General features: G+C 38.9%; 1 protein-coding gene across 3 annotated transcripts in view; it reads right to left on the reverse strand.

The window, feature by feature from the left end:
- Positions 1-13,795, reverse strand: part of Nup153 (nucleoporin 153) — a 68,125-nt gene that overhangs the window by 12,731 nt on the left and 41,599 nt on the right. For all 3 annotated transcript variants that reach the window (XM_076573264.1, XM_006972843.4, XM_015991195.3), the window contains 5 exons: positions 10,918-11,055; positions 10,163-10,258; positions 8,568-8,655; positions 4,350-4,472; positions 1,026-1,634 (listed from right to left, as the gene is read on the reverse strand). In XM_076573264.1, the coding sequence (XP_076429379.1) occupies positions 1,026-1,634; positions 4,350-4,472; positions 8,568-8,655; positions 10,163-10,258; positions 10,918-11,055 (1,054 nt within the window). The remainder of the gene's footprint in view (positions 1-1,025; positions 1,635-4,349; positions 4,473-8,567; positions 8,656-10,162; positions 10,259-10,917; positions 11,056-13,795) is intronic.

Below are 13,795 nucleotides of genomic sequence, written 5' to 3' on the forward strand. Positions count from 1 at the left end.
AAGTTTGGTGTGTGTGTGTGTGTGTGTGTGTGTGTGTGTGTGTGTGTGTGTGTGTGTGTGTTCATACCAACATAGGATTCTGTTGTTCCTTCATAATTTACTGGTTCAAAGTTGCATTAACCATCTGTCAACTCAGAGTTCTGCTTTCCTACATGACTTTTCTTAGGTGAGGAGATAGATGGTGCCAGATGGGAAGAGTCAAATATTTTGGAATGAGGATTCTCACAGCTCATTTTTGACACCAGAAGAAATTAGAAATAGGGGGACATGATTCAAGAGCTCAGGCAAGGAATTTGGCTAGTAACAGAGCCTCACATTACAGAAGTAATCTACATACCCACCCACAGCTAACATAACAAAAATAGTAGTCTTAACTCCTAAGATAAACATGTTACTTGATGTCCATACTACCACACACTTGCAAAACAAATTTAAAAATGAATCTGTAGTAATTCTTCTAGCTTTGAACAAAGGTTTTGAAAAAAGGCCTCAAACCAAATTATACTTCTCTAACCAAGGAAAGAGTTTTTCACCAATTAATTACAATCACTGCACAATCTGGTAGACAGCACATGGCTACAGATGGCACCAATAATAGTAAAAAACAGACACTAGCATAAAGCATGACTGCCTACCTCTTAAAGAACCTTCTGTAAATGACCACTCACCATCCTCATTTCTACAGACAAAAGAAGACAAGGCATGAAGGTCTGAGAAAGACTGCCCCATTCTGAGAGCTTTCAGCATCTTCACTTGTCAAGCATGTCAATTACCACAAGAGGAACATTTCCAATAACACTACACAGAAAAAGCAGGTACAGTATAGAATGAACCAGTTCACAAACTATTCTGAATGAACAGGTAGTCTACCGTAAACCACAAGGTAGTTTTTTTTAAAAATTTAAGGTGTAAAAAGAAATGTTCATCTGAAACCGTTTACACCACCAGGATTGTTATCAACTGTTTCACAGTTAAATGTTCTATTAAGTAATGAGCAAACTATTCCATACAGCTGTAAAACATACCTGGTTTCTCAGACATACAGGAGACACATTTATTGTCTTCTGCCTTATTACAAACACAGCATACTGGACACTCCCAAGATCCCACAGGCCTTTTGAATTTATCTCCAAATCCTAGTGTACCAGTGGTCACAGTGCAGCTAGAAGAGGAAGCAGTCACAGGACTTTCTGAAGTCACCGCCAATGGAAGGATTCGCTTCACACCAGTGCCAGGTTTGGGTGTTTCACAGGCTACACATTTTACTGCTTCAGGCTTATTTTGCACTAAACAGGTATCACAATCCCAAGTTCCTACTGCTGGTTTAAATGTGTCTCCAAAGCCTGTCCCTGACGTAGAAACTGGTTTGTCACTTTTGCTTGGTGTCCCAATTCCAGCCTGTTTAGCAATTTCTTTCGGTGACAGTTTTGCTGCTTGACAGGCTATACACTTATTGTCTGTGACTTTGTTCTGGAGTAGACATGTGTCACACTGCCACGATGATCCAGCTTTTAAACTTTCTCCAAACTCAATTCCACTAGAAGAAAAAGTACTTATTGCTGGTCTTGTATAAACCACTGGACTTGTAGTGGTGGGCTGAACAGCAGGAGAATCAACCTTTGGTGACATAAAGCCTACAGTAGGGAAAAAAAGAAATGTTCTTTTAAAATGAGGCAGTGGGGCTCTCATCAAAGCATTAACTGAAACATTATTATGGAAGGAAAACATTTACATTACCAGGTTAATATGACCTGAGAAGGACTAAAGTTTTTTCAATTACTTACTCAATCATACTTCATATGGGTATGTATGACATTTAAACCTATTTAAAATTCTATAAATATTTTTGGTTGTGCACCTAGCCTTTAACAGCTGAGCCCAAAATGGGTAGCCCAGACTGGTCTCAAACTTGTGATACCCCTGCCTCCACCTCCTTCAGCAAATCCTACTGGCGTGCGTCACCACAACCAGGTGGTAGGGGTGCACGCCTTTAATCCCAGCACTCCGGAGGCAGAGCCAGGCGGATCTCTGTGAGTTCGAGGCCAGCCTGGGCTGCAGAGCAAGTTCCAGGACAGGCACCAAACTACCCAGCGAAACCCTGTCTCAAAATACCAAAATGAATGAATGAATGAATGAATTTCTATCAATATAAAAATAGGTCATCTTTACACTACTTATATATCACTTTCTCCCTCTACAACTTTCTAGTCTGATGCTCTCATTTGAACTTACTGTCCAGTACCACTGCTGTCCACATTTTATTCTACTTCCCTGTAGCAATAAACTTATTATTACACTTAGTCTTCCTCCTCATCCATCCCTCCTAGGTATTCACATGGCTGTGTCAAATGACTGCAATATCTATAATCTCTTGAATGCTGCTTAGTCCTAATCCATTGCTGTGGTATTGGGTACCTTCAGTAACTCTGGCTGAGTCAAATAGACAGTAACTATCTGACAGATGTTCGTCCAATATGTAAGAAGAGTGTCAGGCTATTTTGTGATAGGGTCTTACTATCTAGCTGAGGTCAACCTTAAGCTCATCACCTCCCGCCTCTTAAGTGCTGGAATTACAGTGAAGACCACCAAGCCTAGACCAAGGATCATCTATAATTACAGCAAACTTTAAGAGGGCATAGTTTGATGAAAATCCCAAAGATGTGACAAACCCTCTGGACGAGCCTAGAAACAGGAAGTGATTAAGACCCAATCTATGCTCGTGAAGAGGAATTGTAGTGACATAAACTCAAGTCAAATGCATGAAATCTCTCTTCAATACAATCCTGAGTACTTTAATTTAGTAAAAATTAAAGGTGTATTTTGACAAGTAAAAATATTCACATGGAACTACGGATTGGAAGTAGGGGATCTGTCATTAAGCTGATTCACTGACACATGCCTAGGAAATACCTTTACTTAAAACAAGCTACCTTTCACATTGCATACACCACCACCATCAGGGATCTGGGCATCCAGCCTTTAGTGCCACAGAAAAGAAACTCAGAAGATTGGTAAAGGTTTTCTAATGGTATCAAGGTATTATCCAGCTGGGCATAGTAGGGCACATCTTTAAGTCTAGCACTTGGGAGGCAGAAGCAGGCAAATCATTTTGAGTTTGAGACAACCTAGTTAACCTAGTGACACAATGAGTTTCCAGGCCAGCCAGGGTCACATAGTGAGACTCTGAATTCAAAAGAAGTCAAATAAAGAATCCAGTGAATTGTTTTTGGCCTAAAGGGAATACAATCCATGGACTTCTGAATACTGCCCATGATCAGCAGTTCCCTATCATTTATGGGTTTAATTGCAATCAGTCAGGCTGGTAAAATCCCAGAAGCAATTTTCTGGAGCCACTGCATGTTTTTTTCTTCCTTCCATTGTAAGATTTTTCCCAATTCCATCCAAATGAAGACTCAATTTGATTCTGTTTAAAGTTTAATTAAATAAAAGGGGACAAGATTATGGAAGCAAAATGTAGCTCTAAATGTCTATGTGAGAAAAAGCTACACCTTTGGCCCTGCCTGATAATTGGTAGTTCTAGTCCATGTACTTTGGAGTTCAGCCATACCTCCTGTACAGGCAGCATGTACTATCTGTAAAGGGAGGAAACTGAACCCAAACAACCTAATCCTTTGAACCTTGTTAAAGAGGACAACAAGGCTGCTTTTTAAACCTTAATCCATTAAACACTAAACACGTCTACTGAGTAAACCTACATTCTTTCTGAGCTATTAGGTTACCTTATTTATAAACAGCTTTACATCGAAATACAAATTCACTACAATTCAAACTATGAACATTCTCTTTTTATTTCAAATTGAAAATGTATTCCTATTTAGTTACCTATGGTACCCTGACATCAGATCTCATGTAGGTGCTGGGAAAGGTTTTTAAAGATATACTGAAGTTTTATACTATATCTGAGTACATATAAAAATGTTAATTAAAAAATTAACATTGCACTACCCACTAACATTCAAGTCTAGAGCATTACCCTCTAAATATGTTAGAGTGGCAAACAGCCTAGCTGTACATACACCAAACTAAAGACTAATGTGATATGGTAGTTCAATGCTTTTATCAGAGAAAGACAACAATAAAAACGGTGACATCTTCTCCTTCTATATTCACAACTTAGGGATAGATTTTCCCTATTAATGGAGTCCTTGAATGACAAAGAATTAAGTGAAAGTTTTGACAAAATTTATACAGCACAGTAACTACTAGATTAACAAGTCACCTTATTATGCATTTACTTGTATTTTTTAAAAACTTAAATTGTAACAACACTCATGACCCCGTAAGTTTGCAATAGAGATTGTTACTATCACAAGGGCAGCTGCACTTACCAGGGGTTTTCAGAATGTCTAGAACACTTCCTTCTCTCAGGATCTTTGCGGGTGTAAAAGGGTCCTCACAAGTGGCACTTCGCTTCTTATAGCTTGAACTATTCACTACAGTGTTATCTTGAGCTGTAATTTTTAAATTATAAAAGTTATTAAGCCAAGAGGAAAAAAAAAGCGGACTTGAGTTAAAACCATTTTCAAAACAACTTTTTGATCAGTTTCTAAAACTCTGAAAAACTCACCCCAATTCAAAAATAATGGACAAATAACAAAGAGTAGAGTTAAACAAACTGCCATCGCAAAAGTAAAAACACTATTTCTTCTTTTTTTTTTAAAGATTTATTTATTTATTATGCATACAGTGTTCTGCCTGCGTGTACACCTGCATGAGGGCACCAGATCTCATTATTGATGGTTATGAGCCACCATGTAGTTGCTGGGGATTGAACTCAGGACCTCTGGAATAGCAGCCAGTGCTCTTAACTACTGAGTCATCTCTCCAGCCCCCGTAAAAACACTATTTCTTACATTGTACATTCCCTCACAAACCACTCTGCAGAGAAAAAGGTAATAAAGATGACAACTGTCAGCCCATGAGTTCTCTGGAAGGCAAACAGAAGCACTAGCCAGACATGACAAATGAGAAGTTTGTCCAATGCCTGATATAATAGATCTGATCAAATAGCAATTTAAAAAACAAGCCAAAGCAATTTTCAACTGGTTTCACATCTAGAAATCCATACTACGATTAAAAATATCCTTCAATTATAGTACTGAAAAACATGTTCAATTAATATTCAATAATAAGGATCTTGTACATAAATTATCAGAGACAACAGAATGCTAAACACTCCACAAAAATTATTCATAAAGTATAACTGTGGTAAAGTAGATTAGAAAACAAAACTTTCATCTAGAGATTAGCAGAACATGATAATGGTTGGATGAGTGATTTTTAGACCTTGCTTTCATATTTTATAATCATAACTTAGTAACATAAGGCAAAGTAACTTTTTATTAGTTTTCTTTTACTATTTATTTTATGTGTATACTTTGCCTGCACGTATGTATATGCATAATGGCTGGTGCCCACGCAGGCTAAGAAAAGGGAGTCAGATCTCACGTAGGTGCTGGGAAATGAAGAATAAGAGTAGCCAGTGCTCTCAACCTCTGAGATACACGTAGCCATAGCTAGCTTTAACACAGGTGGCCTTGAACTTCCACTCCTCCTGCCTCAGTCTCCCCAGTGCTTCTAAGAGCCACTACTCTCAGCAAAAGCATATTTTTAAGGACAACCTGAAATGTACTCTGCTGTGGGATGTCCTTCTGTATGCTGTGAATGTGTTGCTTTCATTAGTTGGAAAAAAAAGCTGTTTGGCCAACGGCGAAGCAAGATAAGGTTAGGCAGTACAATCAAACTGAGGACAGATATGAAAAAAGGCGGAGTTGGGGCAGAAACAAGCCAGCCACCAAGGATCAGTAAGGATCAGTAAGCCGCAGACCACGTGGGAATGCATAGCTTAGTAGAAATGGGTTAATTTAAACCTAAGAGCTAGTCAGTAATAAGCCTGAGCCGTCAGCCACGAATTTGTAATTAATATAAGCCTCTGTGGTAATTTGGGAAGCAGCTGCTGGGTATTTGGGAGTAAGGAGTTGCTGGCAGGACAGAAACTTCTGCCTACAGTACTCAATGTGACAGAAATAGGAATTAGCTGGGTTGGTGGTGGTGTACGCCTTTAATCCCAGCACTCGGGAAGCAGAAGCAGGCGGACCTCTGTGAGTTCGAGGCCAGCCTGGTCTACAAAGTGAGTTCCAGAAAAGGCACAAAACTACACGGAGAAACCCTGTCTCGAAAAACAAAAACAAAAAGATAAATAAATAAAAAGGAAGAAATAAAGAAATAGTAATTAAAGAAAACACTTGCTCCTTTCACAAAATTAGTCATGACCTCCACATGTTCTTTTTGTTTTGTTTGAAATGTGAACTTGCAGTCCAAGTTGGTCTCAAACTCGCAACTACAGGCATTGCACCACCATCTCCACATTTCAATCAGTTTCTTTAAATGATAAAAGTTGTGAGAAATGGTCGTGTTGCAAGAACACATACCTCGAAAGATTCCACTCATGAATATATCTGTGACCAACTCCTAAAAATTCAAGAAGCAATAAAATGCAAAGCTTCTTTAACCAACTGCCAGTCATCTACTATTAAAACATTAGTAAAATTCAGAAAGATGAATTTCTGTCTTTGAAACTAGTCTTAAGATTGCTCAATTCAGCCGGGCGTTGGTGGCGCACGCCTTTAATCCCAGCACTCGGGAGGCAGAGCCAGGCGGATCTCTGAGTTCGAGGCCAGCCTGGGCTACCAAGTGAGCTCCAGGAAAGGCGCAAAGCTACACAGAGAAACCCTGTCTCGAAAAACCAAAAAAAAAAAAAAAAAAAGATTGCTCAATTCAAGGATTTTCCTCAAGTCCATAATAACATTTAAGAAAATAACTAATAGTAAGAATTGAAACTGGGCCGGGCGGTGGTGGCGCACGCCTTTAATCCCAGCACTCGGGAGGCAGAGGCAGGCGGATCTCTGTGAGTTCGAGGCCAGCCTGGTCTCCAAAGCGAGTTCCAGGAAAGGCGCAAAGCTACACAGAGAAACCCTGTCTCGAAAAACCAAAAAAAAAAAAAAAAAAAAAAAAAAAAAAGAATTGAAACTGAAATTGCTTGCTACTTTCTATGATACAGACCTGTTTCATCCAATTTGGGAGGGCACAGACATAAAATTTTTCTGGGCCCTTTCCGTTGTCTATGTGTCTTATTGTTCAGATGCCTAGAAAATCCAAAACCTCTCTTAACTTCTATGTCCTAACTACTTTTTCTTTTTGGTTTAATAATACACATTTTTAAAGACAGGATCTAGGGTTTTTAGGCCTTTGAGTAGATATGTGAAAAGCACTGTGGACAGGACAAGAACCCCCAACTGATGTCTGTACTTACAACACTGCATATGCTCTTACTCAGTATCCCACCGTCAACTACTATTTCACTCACTCTCATATAAAAACCAATGTGGGGCGGGCAGTAGGCAGTGGTGGCGCACGCCTTTTATCCCAGCCTTTAATCCCAGCACTCAGGAGGCAGAGGCAGGAGGATTTCTTTGAGCTGGAGGATAGCCTGGTCTACACAATGAGTTCTAAGACAGCCAGGGATGGGTAGAGACCCTGTTGAAAAACAAAAGCAAAAACACCCCCCCCAAAAAAGACAACAAAGTATCAGAATAAAAACTAAGGCTACAGTAACCACCTAGCATTAGCAAAAAAACGAGGTAGGTGTGTAGGGGTGTGTGTGTGTGTGTGTGTGTGTGTGTGTGTGTGTGTGTGTGTGTGTGTGTGTGTGTGTGTGTGTGTGTGTGTGAATCAAGTCATTTATTCAGCATAGAAGGCAAGGGCTTTTAAGACTTAATGAAACTTCTCCAGGTGTGTAGGGGTGTGTGTGTGTGTGTGTGTGTGTGTGTGTGTGTGTGTGTGTGTGTGTGTGTGTGTGTGAATCAAGTCATTTATTCAGCATAGAAGGCAAGGGCTTTTAAGACTTAATGAAACTTCTCCAGCCTCATGACAAAGCACATGCAAGTGTCCACTGCTCCTGTCCCTGTTCCCCGTTTCCTTTTCCTTCTTGGGTAAAATATACTTGCTCAAAATTCTTGACCTAGGGAATTAAACTCAGATGTTTTCTTATTTCCCAAACACAAAAACCACCACCACCACCACCCAAACCTGCTTTGATGATCTAATTTCATTCCCTTAGTGATGCAGTGTTTCTTCAGTTCAGAACTGATGCACCACTAATCTGAAGCCAGCAAAATGCATAAGTAAAAATGTTTGTGAAGTGAAAGAAACCCAACGATTAGGTCCACCACAACAATAATAAACCTTCAGTTTGTAATAAGATGTGACAAAAAATTCAGTGTCTTATTCTGACTAACTATAGTGAATAAATGCATTATTATGGCCAGCACACCATAAACCAAGCCACAACAGTTAAAAATGACTCACGATAATTAATTAAAAAAAAAAAAAAAAACTGCTGGAATGGCTTCCACTAACTTTTCAGAGCTGATTTCCTTCAAATGAAAGCACTTTCAAGAATGACCAAAGGAGAATTGAAGTGCTCCCCTTAACATACGAGTTTGGTTTTTATTTTGTAAAGATTGTGAAGCATATTTTTCACTTACCTGAACTACTACTTAAAATTGGTTCTGAAGAACTATTAGAGCCAGAAAGTTCTGTTTTCGCAACAGGCACACTAAATGTAAATCCAATCTATAATGAGAAAAGGTATTTTTCAGCTGTCAGAATATCATGAAACAAATAACAGAACTTTGTTTTACATTATATCAAAAGATATGCTAAATATCACGGGTCATAAATAAGATGGCTTTTCATATTTTGTAATTCCTAAATTTAGAACTCATAAACCAAGTACCTAGTACACTGATGCTGATCTCTAGACCCAAATCAGGGAGGCTAAGAAAGTACTTGAACCAAGTTTGAAGTCAGCCTAGGCAACATAACCAGATACTATCTTGAATTAATGAATGAAAAACTCAGTGAAGAAAAAAATATAAAACAGCATTGTCAGTTTGACCTAAAGACAGACTTAAGAAAATATTTTCAAAGAAATAAAAGCACTCTTTCCATTTAAATTTAAAATACTTTTGACTTCTTAAAACACTAACTAGCAACTGCTTTTTTCTGAACTGCAAACACTGTTGGAGACCAACGTTCTCACTTTAGGTCTAGTGCATAGACTTTATGAGATTGGAATACTCCCACTGTAAATATACATTTTAAAAAAATAATAAAACAGTTTAACTGTTTATGTATTTTCTCCTTTAAAAGCATTACATAAAATATTGAAGAGATCCTAACCCCCAGGTCTTGAACTTTTGAACACCATCTTATAAATTATGAGGTCTGGGGGACAAGGGTGCAAGAGAACTACAATTATCTGTTAACAATTAGCTATGACAAAACCCAAGTATACAGCCAAAACCCTGAAAACAAGCCAAGTGTGGCCTCTGATCCCAGCACTCAGGAAGCGGAGGCAGGTGATCTCTGTGAGTTCAAGGCTAGCCTAGCCTATATAATGAGCTCCAGGCCAGCCATTGCTACACAGTAAGATCATTTCTCAAAACAAAAACAAAACAAAACAAACAAAAACAAAACAAACAAAAAAAAACCCTAAAGACAGTATATAAAAGCTGATATATATGACGGAAGTGTATACAACAGGAACATTACATGTACATATTATTCTTATCCAATAGTTCAATTACAAAGAAACAAATATATACTGTGTAACAATATCCCAAACAGAATTGTTCAAGATTAAAAGTGATTCGAGAGATTTTAAATGCAATTATGATGTAGCTGCCAACATCTTTTCATCTAATCTTCAGGAGACAGCAATTAATCAGCATTATAGGATAGTCTGAAGTTACAAGAAAACACTGACTATATATACTATATTGAAGCCATGTTAAATTTCTAGAGTATAAATGAATGCAAATGAATGTCCTTCTTTGGGGATAACTGAAAAAGTACTACTGAAATTAAAACATCTTCACTGTAACCGTACAAATGACACAGAGAAGATGTGCACACACATATCTAAACGTTTACTAAAGAATACAATACATTTGTTTCCTGTACACTCAATTTTTAATTTGGAGAAGTGTTTTACTACCAATGAACTCTTAGGTTTGATTTAAAAACAAAACACCATGGCTTTGAAATCAATAATGAACTGTCCTTGTTTGGTACTTACAGATGCTGGAGGTAGCACATCTGCCTGTGTAGATTTTACAATGGGAGATGAAAATGTGAACATAGGACTGCCAGTGCTGCCCAGAGAGGTCTGTACCTGGTTTTCCATAGTAGTGAGAATAATACAAAAAGAGATAGTAAGAAGACTGAAAGATAAAACAGACTTTAAGAAAATATTTTCAAAGAAATAAAAGCACTCTTTCCATTTAAATTTAAAATACTTTTGACTTCTTAAAACACTGACTAGCAACTGCTTTTTCCTGAACTGCAAACACTGTTGGAGACCAACATTCTCACTTTAGGTCTAGTGCATAGACTTTATGAGATTGGAATACTCCCACTGTAAATATACATTTTAAAAAAATAATAAAACACCATTTTCAATTCTTGGGGGGTGTGTGGGGGAATGTTCCCCAACATGAAAAAGGCCCTAGAATCAATTCCCAGCACCAATTCCTCAATATTTTTTCTCTTCTTAGTTTTGAGTTACTGATTTTTACAATGAAAAGCCATTTTTTTTCTTTTTTCTTTTTTTGGTTTTTCGAGACAGGGTTTCTCTGTGTAGCTTTGCGCCTTTCCTGGAACTCACTTGGTAGCCCAGGCTGGCCTTGAACTCACAGAGATCCACCTGGCTGTGCCTCCCGAGTGCTGGGATTAAAGGCGTGCGCCACTACCGCCCAGCCATTTTTTCTTTTTTAAGTACTGGATTAAAAAGAGTAAACCAGAAGTCACCACACTCACACCGTGGTTCTGTACCTTGTTTGGTAATGGCTGAGAAGAGCTGACCGGTGATGATGAGGAAGCTGAGATCACAGGGGAACTAAAACTGAAGGTAGGCAGTGAGGAGCTGCTGATTGGTAGAGAGATCTGCGGTAACACTGGTGCCTCCATTTCCTAAAACACAGCATGTTTTGTGACGATGTCATCTTTCATGTCATGCTTTTATCAACTTATTTTCAAGGAGAACTGACGTAGTTGTGAGCAAGTTTAAACAGGAAGAAAAAATAGGCCCCATGCAATATTAACAAGAGCTCTTGAGTTAAAAACCTAAAGACTTCAATTCCCAGTTGTGCCACCAACTGCCATGTAACTTAATTTCAGCACCAATTTCCTATTTTATAAAAATGAGGGGAGGCAGCAAGTTGACCGGGTAGGTAGAACTGCTTGCAGAAGAAGCTTGACAACCTGAGTTCTATCCCCAGAGCCCCAAGTGGAAGGAGAACCGACACCTAAAAGTTGTCCACTAACTTCCACACAAGCACTGTGGCACATGTACCCACCCCCACCATTTTTTAAATGGGGGAAATGTCTTCCTCTGTACCACAATTATGATTCCGCTATGAAACAAAGCCATACGTGCTACTGGGAGTACAACCATGTACACATGCGCTGCCCCACCCCCACATCAACTAAAAAATTAAAAAAAAACAAAAACAGATCAGCGGGGCGGTGGTGGCACACACCTTTAATCCCAGCCCTCGGGAGGCAGAACCAGGCGGATCTCTGTGAGTTCGAGGCCTGCATGGACTACAGGGTGAGACCCAGGACAGGCACCAAAACTACACGGAGAAACACTATCTTAGAAAAGCAAAAAGCAAAGCTTTTGTAAAACCAAACACAGATGTGAAATCCAACTTTAAATTCAAACATAAACTGAACTGGGGAGATGACTCAGTGGCCAAAGGGGGAAAAAAAAAAAAAAAAAAAAAAGGCACTTTTTTGACCAGTGTGAGGACCTGTATTCAAATCTAAGAATCCACATAAAGCCAGAGGCAGTCTGTAATCTCAGTGCTCCCATGACAAATGGGAGGCGGGAATTCCCAGAACTCTGCCAATCAGCTACCCTGGCACGCACAGCTGCAAACAATGGAGAGACCCAGTCTCAAAGTGGAAAGCAAAAATCAAAGATTGAGGTTGTCCTGTGGCCTCTACACATGTACCCTGGCACATGTGTGCCCACAATCACACATATCAGAAAAAAATTCATCATCAATTAAATATAAGTTTTAAACTTTAGGGGTCAATAAGCATAATGAGAAATTTTAATTAGAAACAACTAAGTCAAAGCATTACTCCCCTGGGGCTGGAGAGATAGCTCAGTGATTAAGAGCAGTTCCAGGGATCCAGGTTCAATTCCCAACACACAGATGGTGGCTCACAACTGTCCATGGCTCCAGTTCCAAGGAATCTGATGCCCTCTTCTATCCTTCATAGGTACTGCATGCACATGGTGCAGACCTAACATGCAGTCAAAACACCCACATATGAAAAATTTTAAAAACCTCCTACAATCCAAAATTTGAAATGAACTAGTAAGTTGAACATCTTCTTAGAGGGTGGTGAGAGCCTTAAATGATTTAGCTTGGCTGAAATCACTCTTAAAGACTGAAATGGGGTCAGGATCATTGGCTGCTCTTCCAGAGGTCCTAAATTCAATTCCCAGCAACCACATGGTGGCTCACAGCCATCTATATAGTGGGATCTGATGCCCTCTTTTGGCACAAAGGCATACATACGGATAGAGCACTCATATACATAAAGAAAATAAATAAATCTAAAAAAAAAAAGACTGAATGAAATGGGAGCTGTTTCAACTCAAAAGGTAAGAAATGAGCAAACTCCAGACAGTCAACTTAACCAGTCTTCAACTAGTCTCTATCTTCTCTATCCAAGCAGCACCTACAAGTTCGATTCTTTTTTATACTGTATCTTAATTACACATGTGTGTTCCCACACGTGTACAGACACACATATGCTGTAGAGCACATGTGGCAGTTAAAGACAACCCCACAGAGGTCCATCTCTTCTTCCACCACATAGGTCCCAGGAATGAACTCAGGTTCCAGACTTATAGCAGGCACCCCCACCCACTTAGCTACCTCACCAGTCCAAGAACTCGTCCTAATGAAAAAATTTAAAAACCCAATAGGGAAAATATGAATAAAGAAAAACTTAAATGGTCATAAAACACATACAAAAAACTAATCCTTCCCATTAAACAAGAAAATGCAAAATAAAATCCCAATGACATTTTACAGCTATCACACCAGCAATGAGTCCAAACAAAACAGTGCTAGTAAAGAAAAATAAATAAATAAATAGATGGTCCACCTATGATCGTGTGAAGTGTTGTGAAGAGGAATACAATAAAGTCAGACACATTTAAAGACGTGTGCCAACCCCTGCAGTCCAACAGTCCCATGCCTAGGTAAATATCCTCCAGACCAAACTGCACATGGCAAAGGAGAAGTGTATAAATATTCACCTTAGCACATACTGGGAATCAGCCCAAATGTACCCTGATGAGAGAATGGATTAATTGTAGTAAATCTGCACAAAGGATAAATAGCAGAGAAATTTAAAACCCATCGTTCCATTTAACATGAAGTATCACACATAGGGAGAGAAGACTAACAAAAATGAGAGAATGAAAGAAGGAGGGAGGGAAAAAGAGGGAGAGAGAGGGGAGGAGCTAGCAAAAGTACATAGTGTTAATCATATGTACATTTGAAAAAGAAGCAAAACCCTAAGGCAGTGTCCAGAGAATCAAATAATTTCAATAGGAATAACCTACATAAAAAAATGGTGTTTCTATTGTAAGTTATTTTATGCAATTCATGAAGTTAAGGCTCCT

The sequence above is a fragment of the Peromyscus maniculatus genome, chromosome 5 (assembly GCF_049852395.1).
Source record: "Peromyscus maniculatus bairdii isolate BWxNUB_F1_BW_parent chromosome 5, HU_Pman_BW_mat_3.1, whole genome shotgun sequence".
Taxonomy (NCBI): Eukaryota; Metazoa; Chordata; class Mammalia; order Rodentia; family Cricetidae; genus Peromyscus; species Peromyscus maniculatus.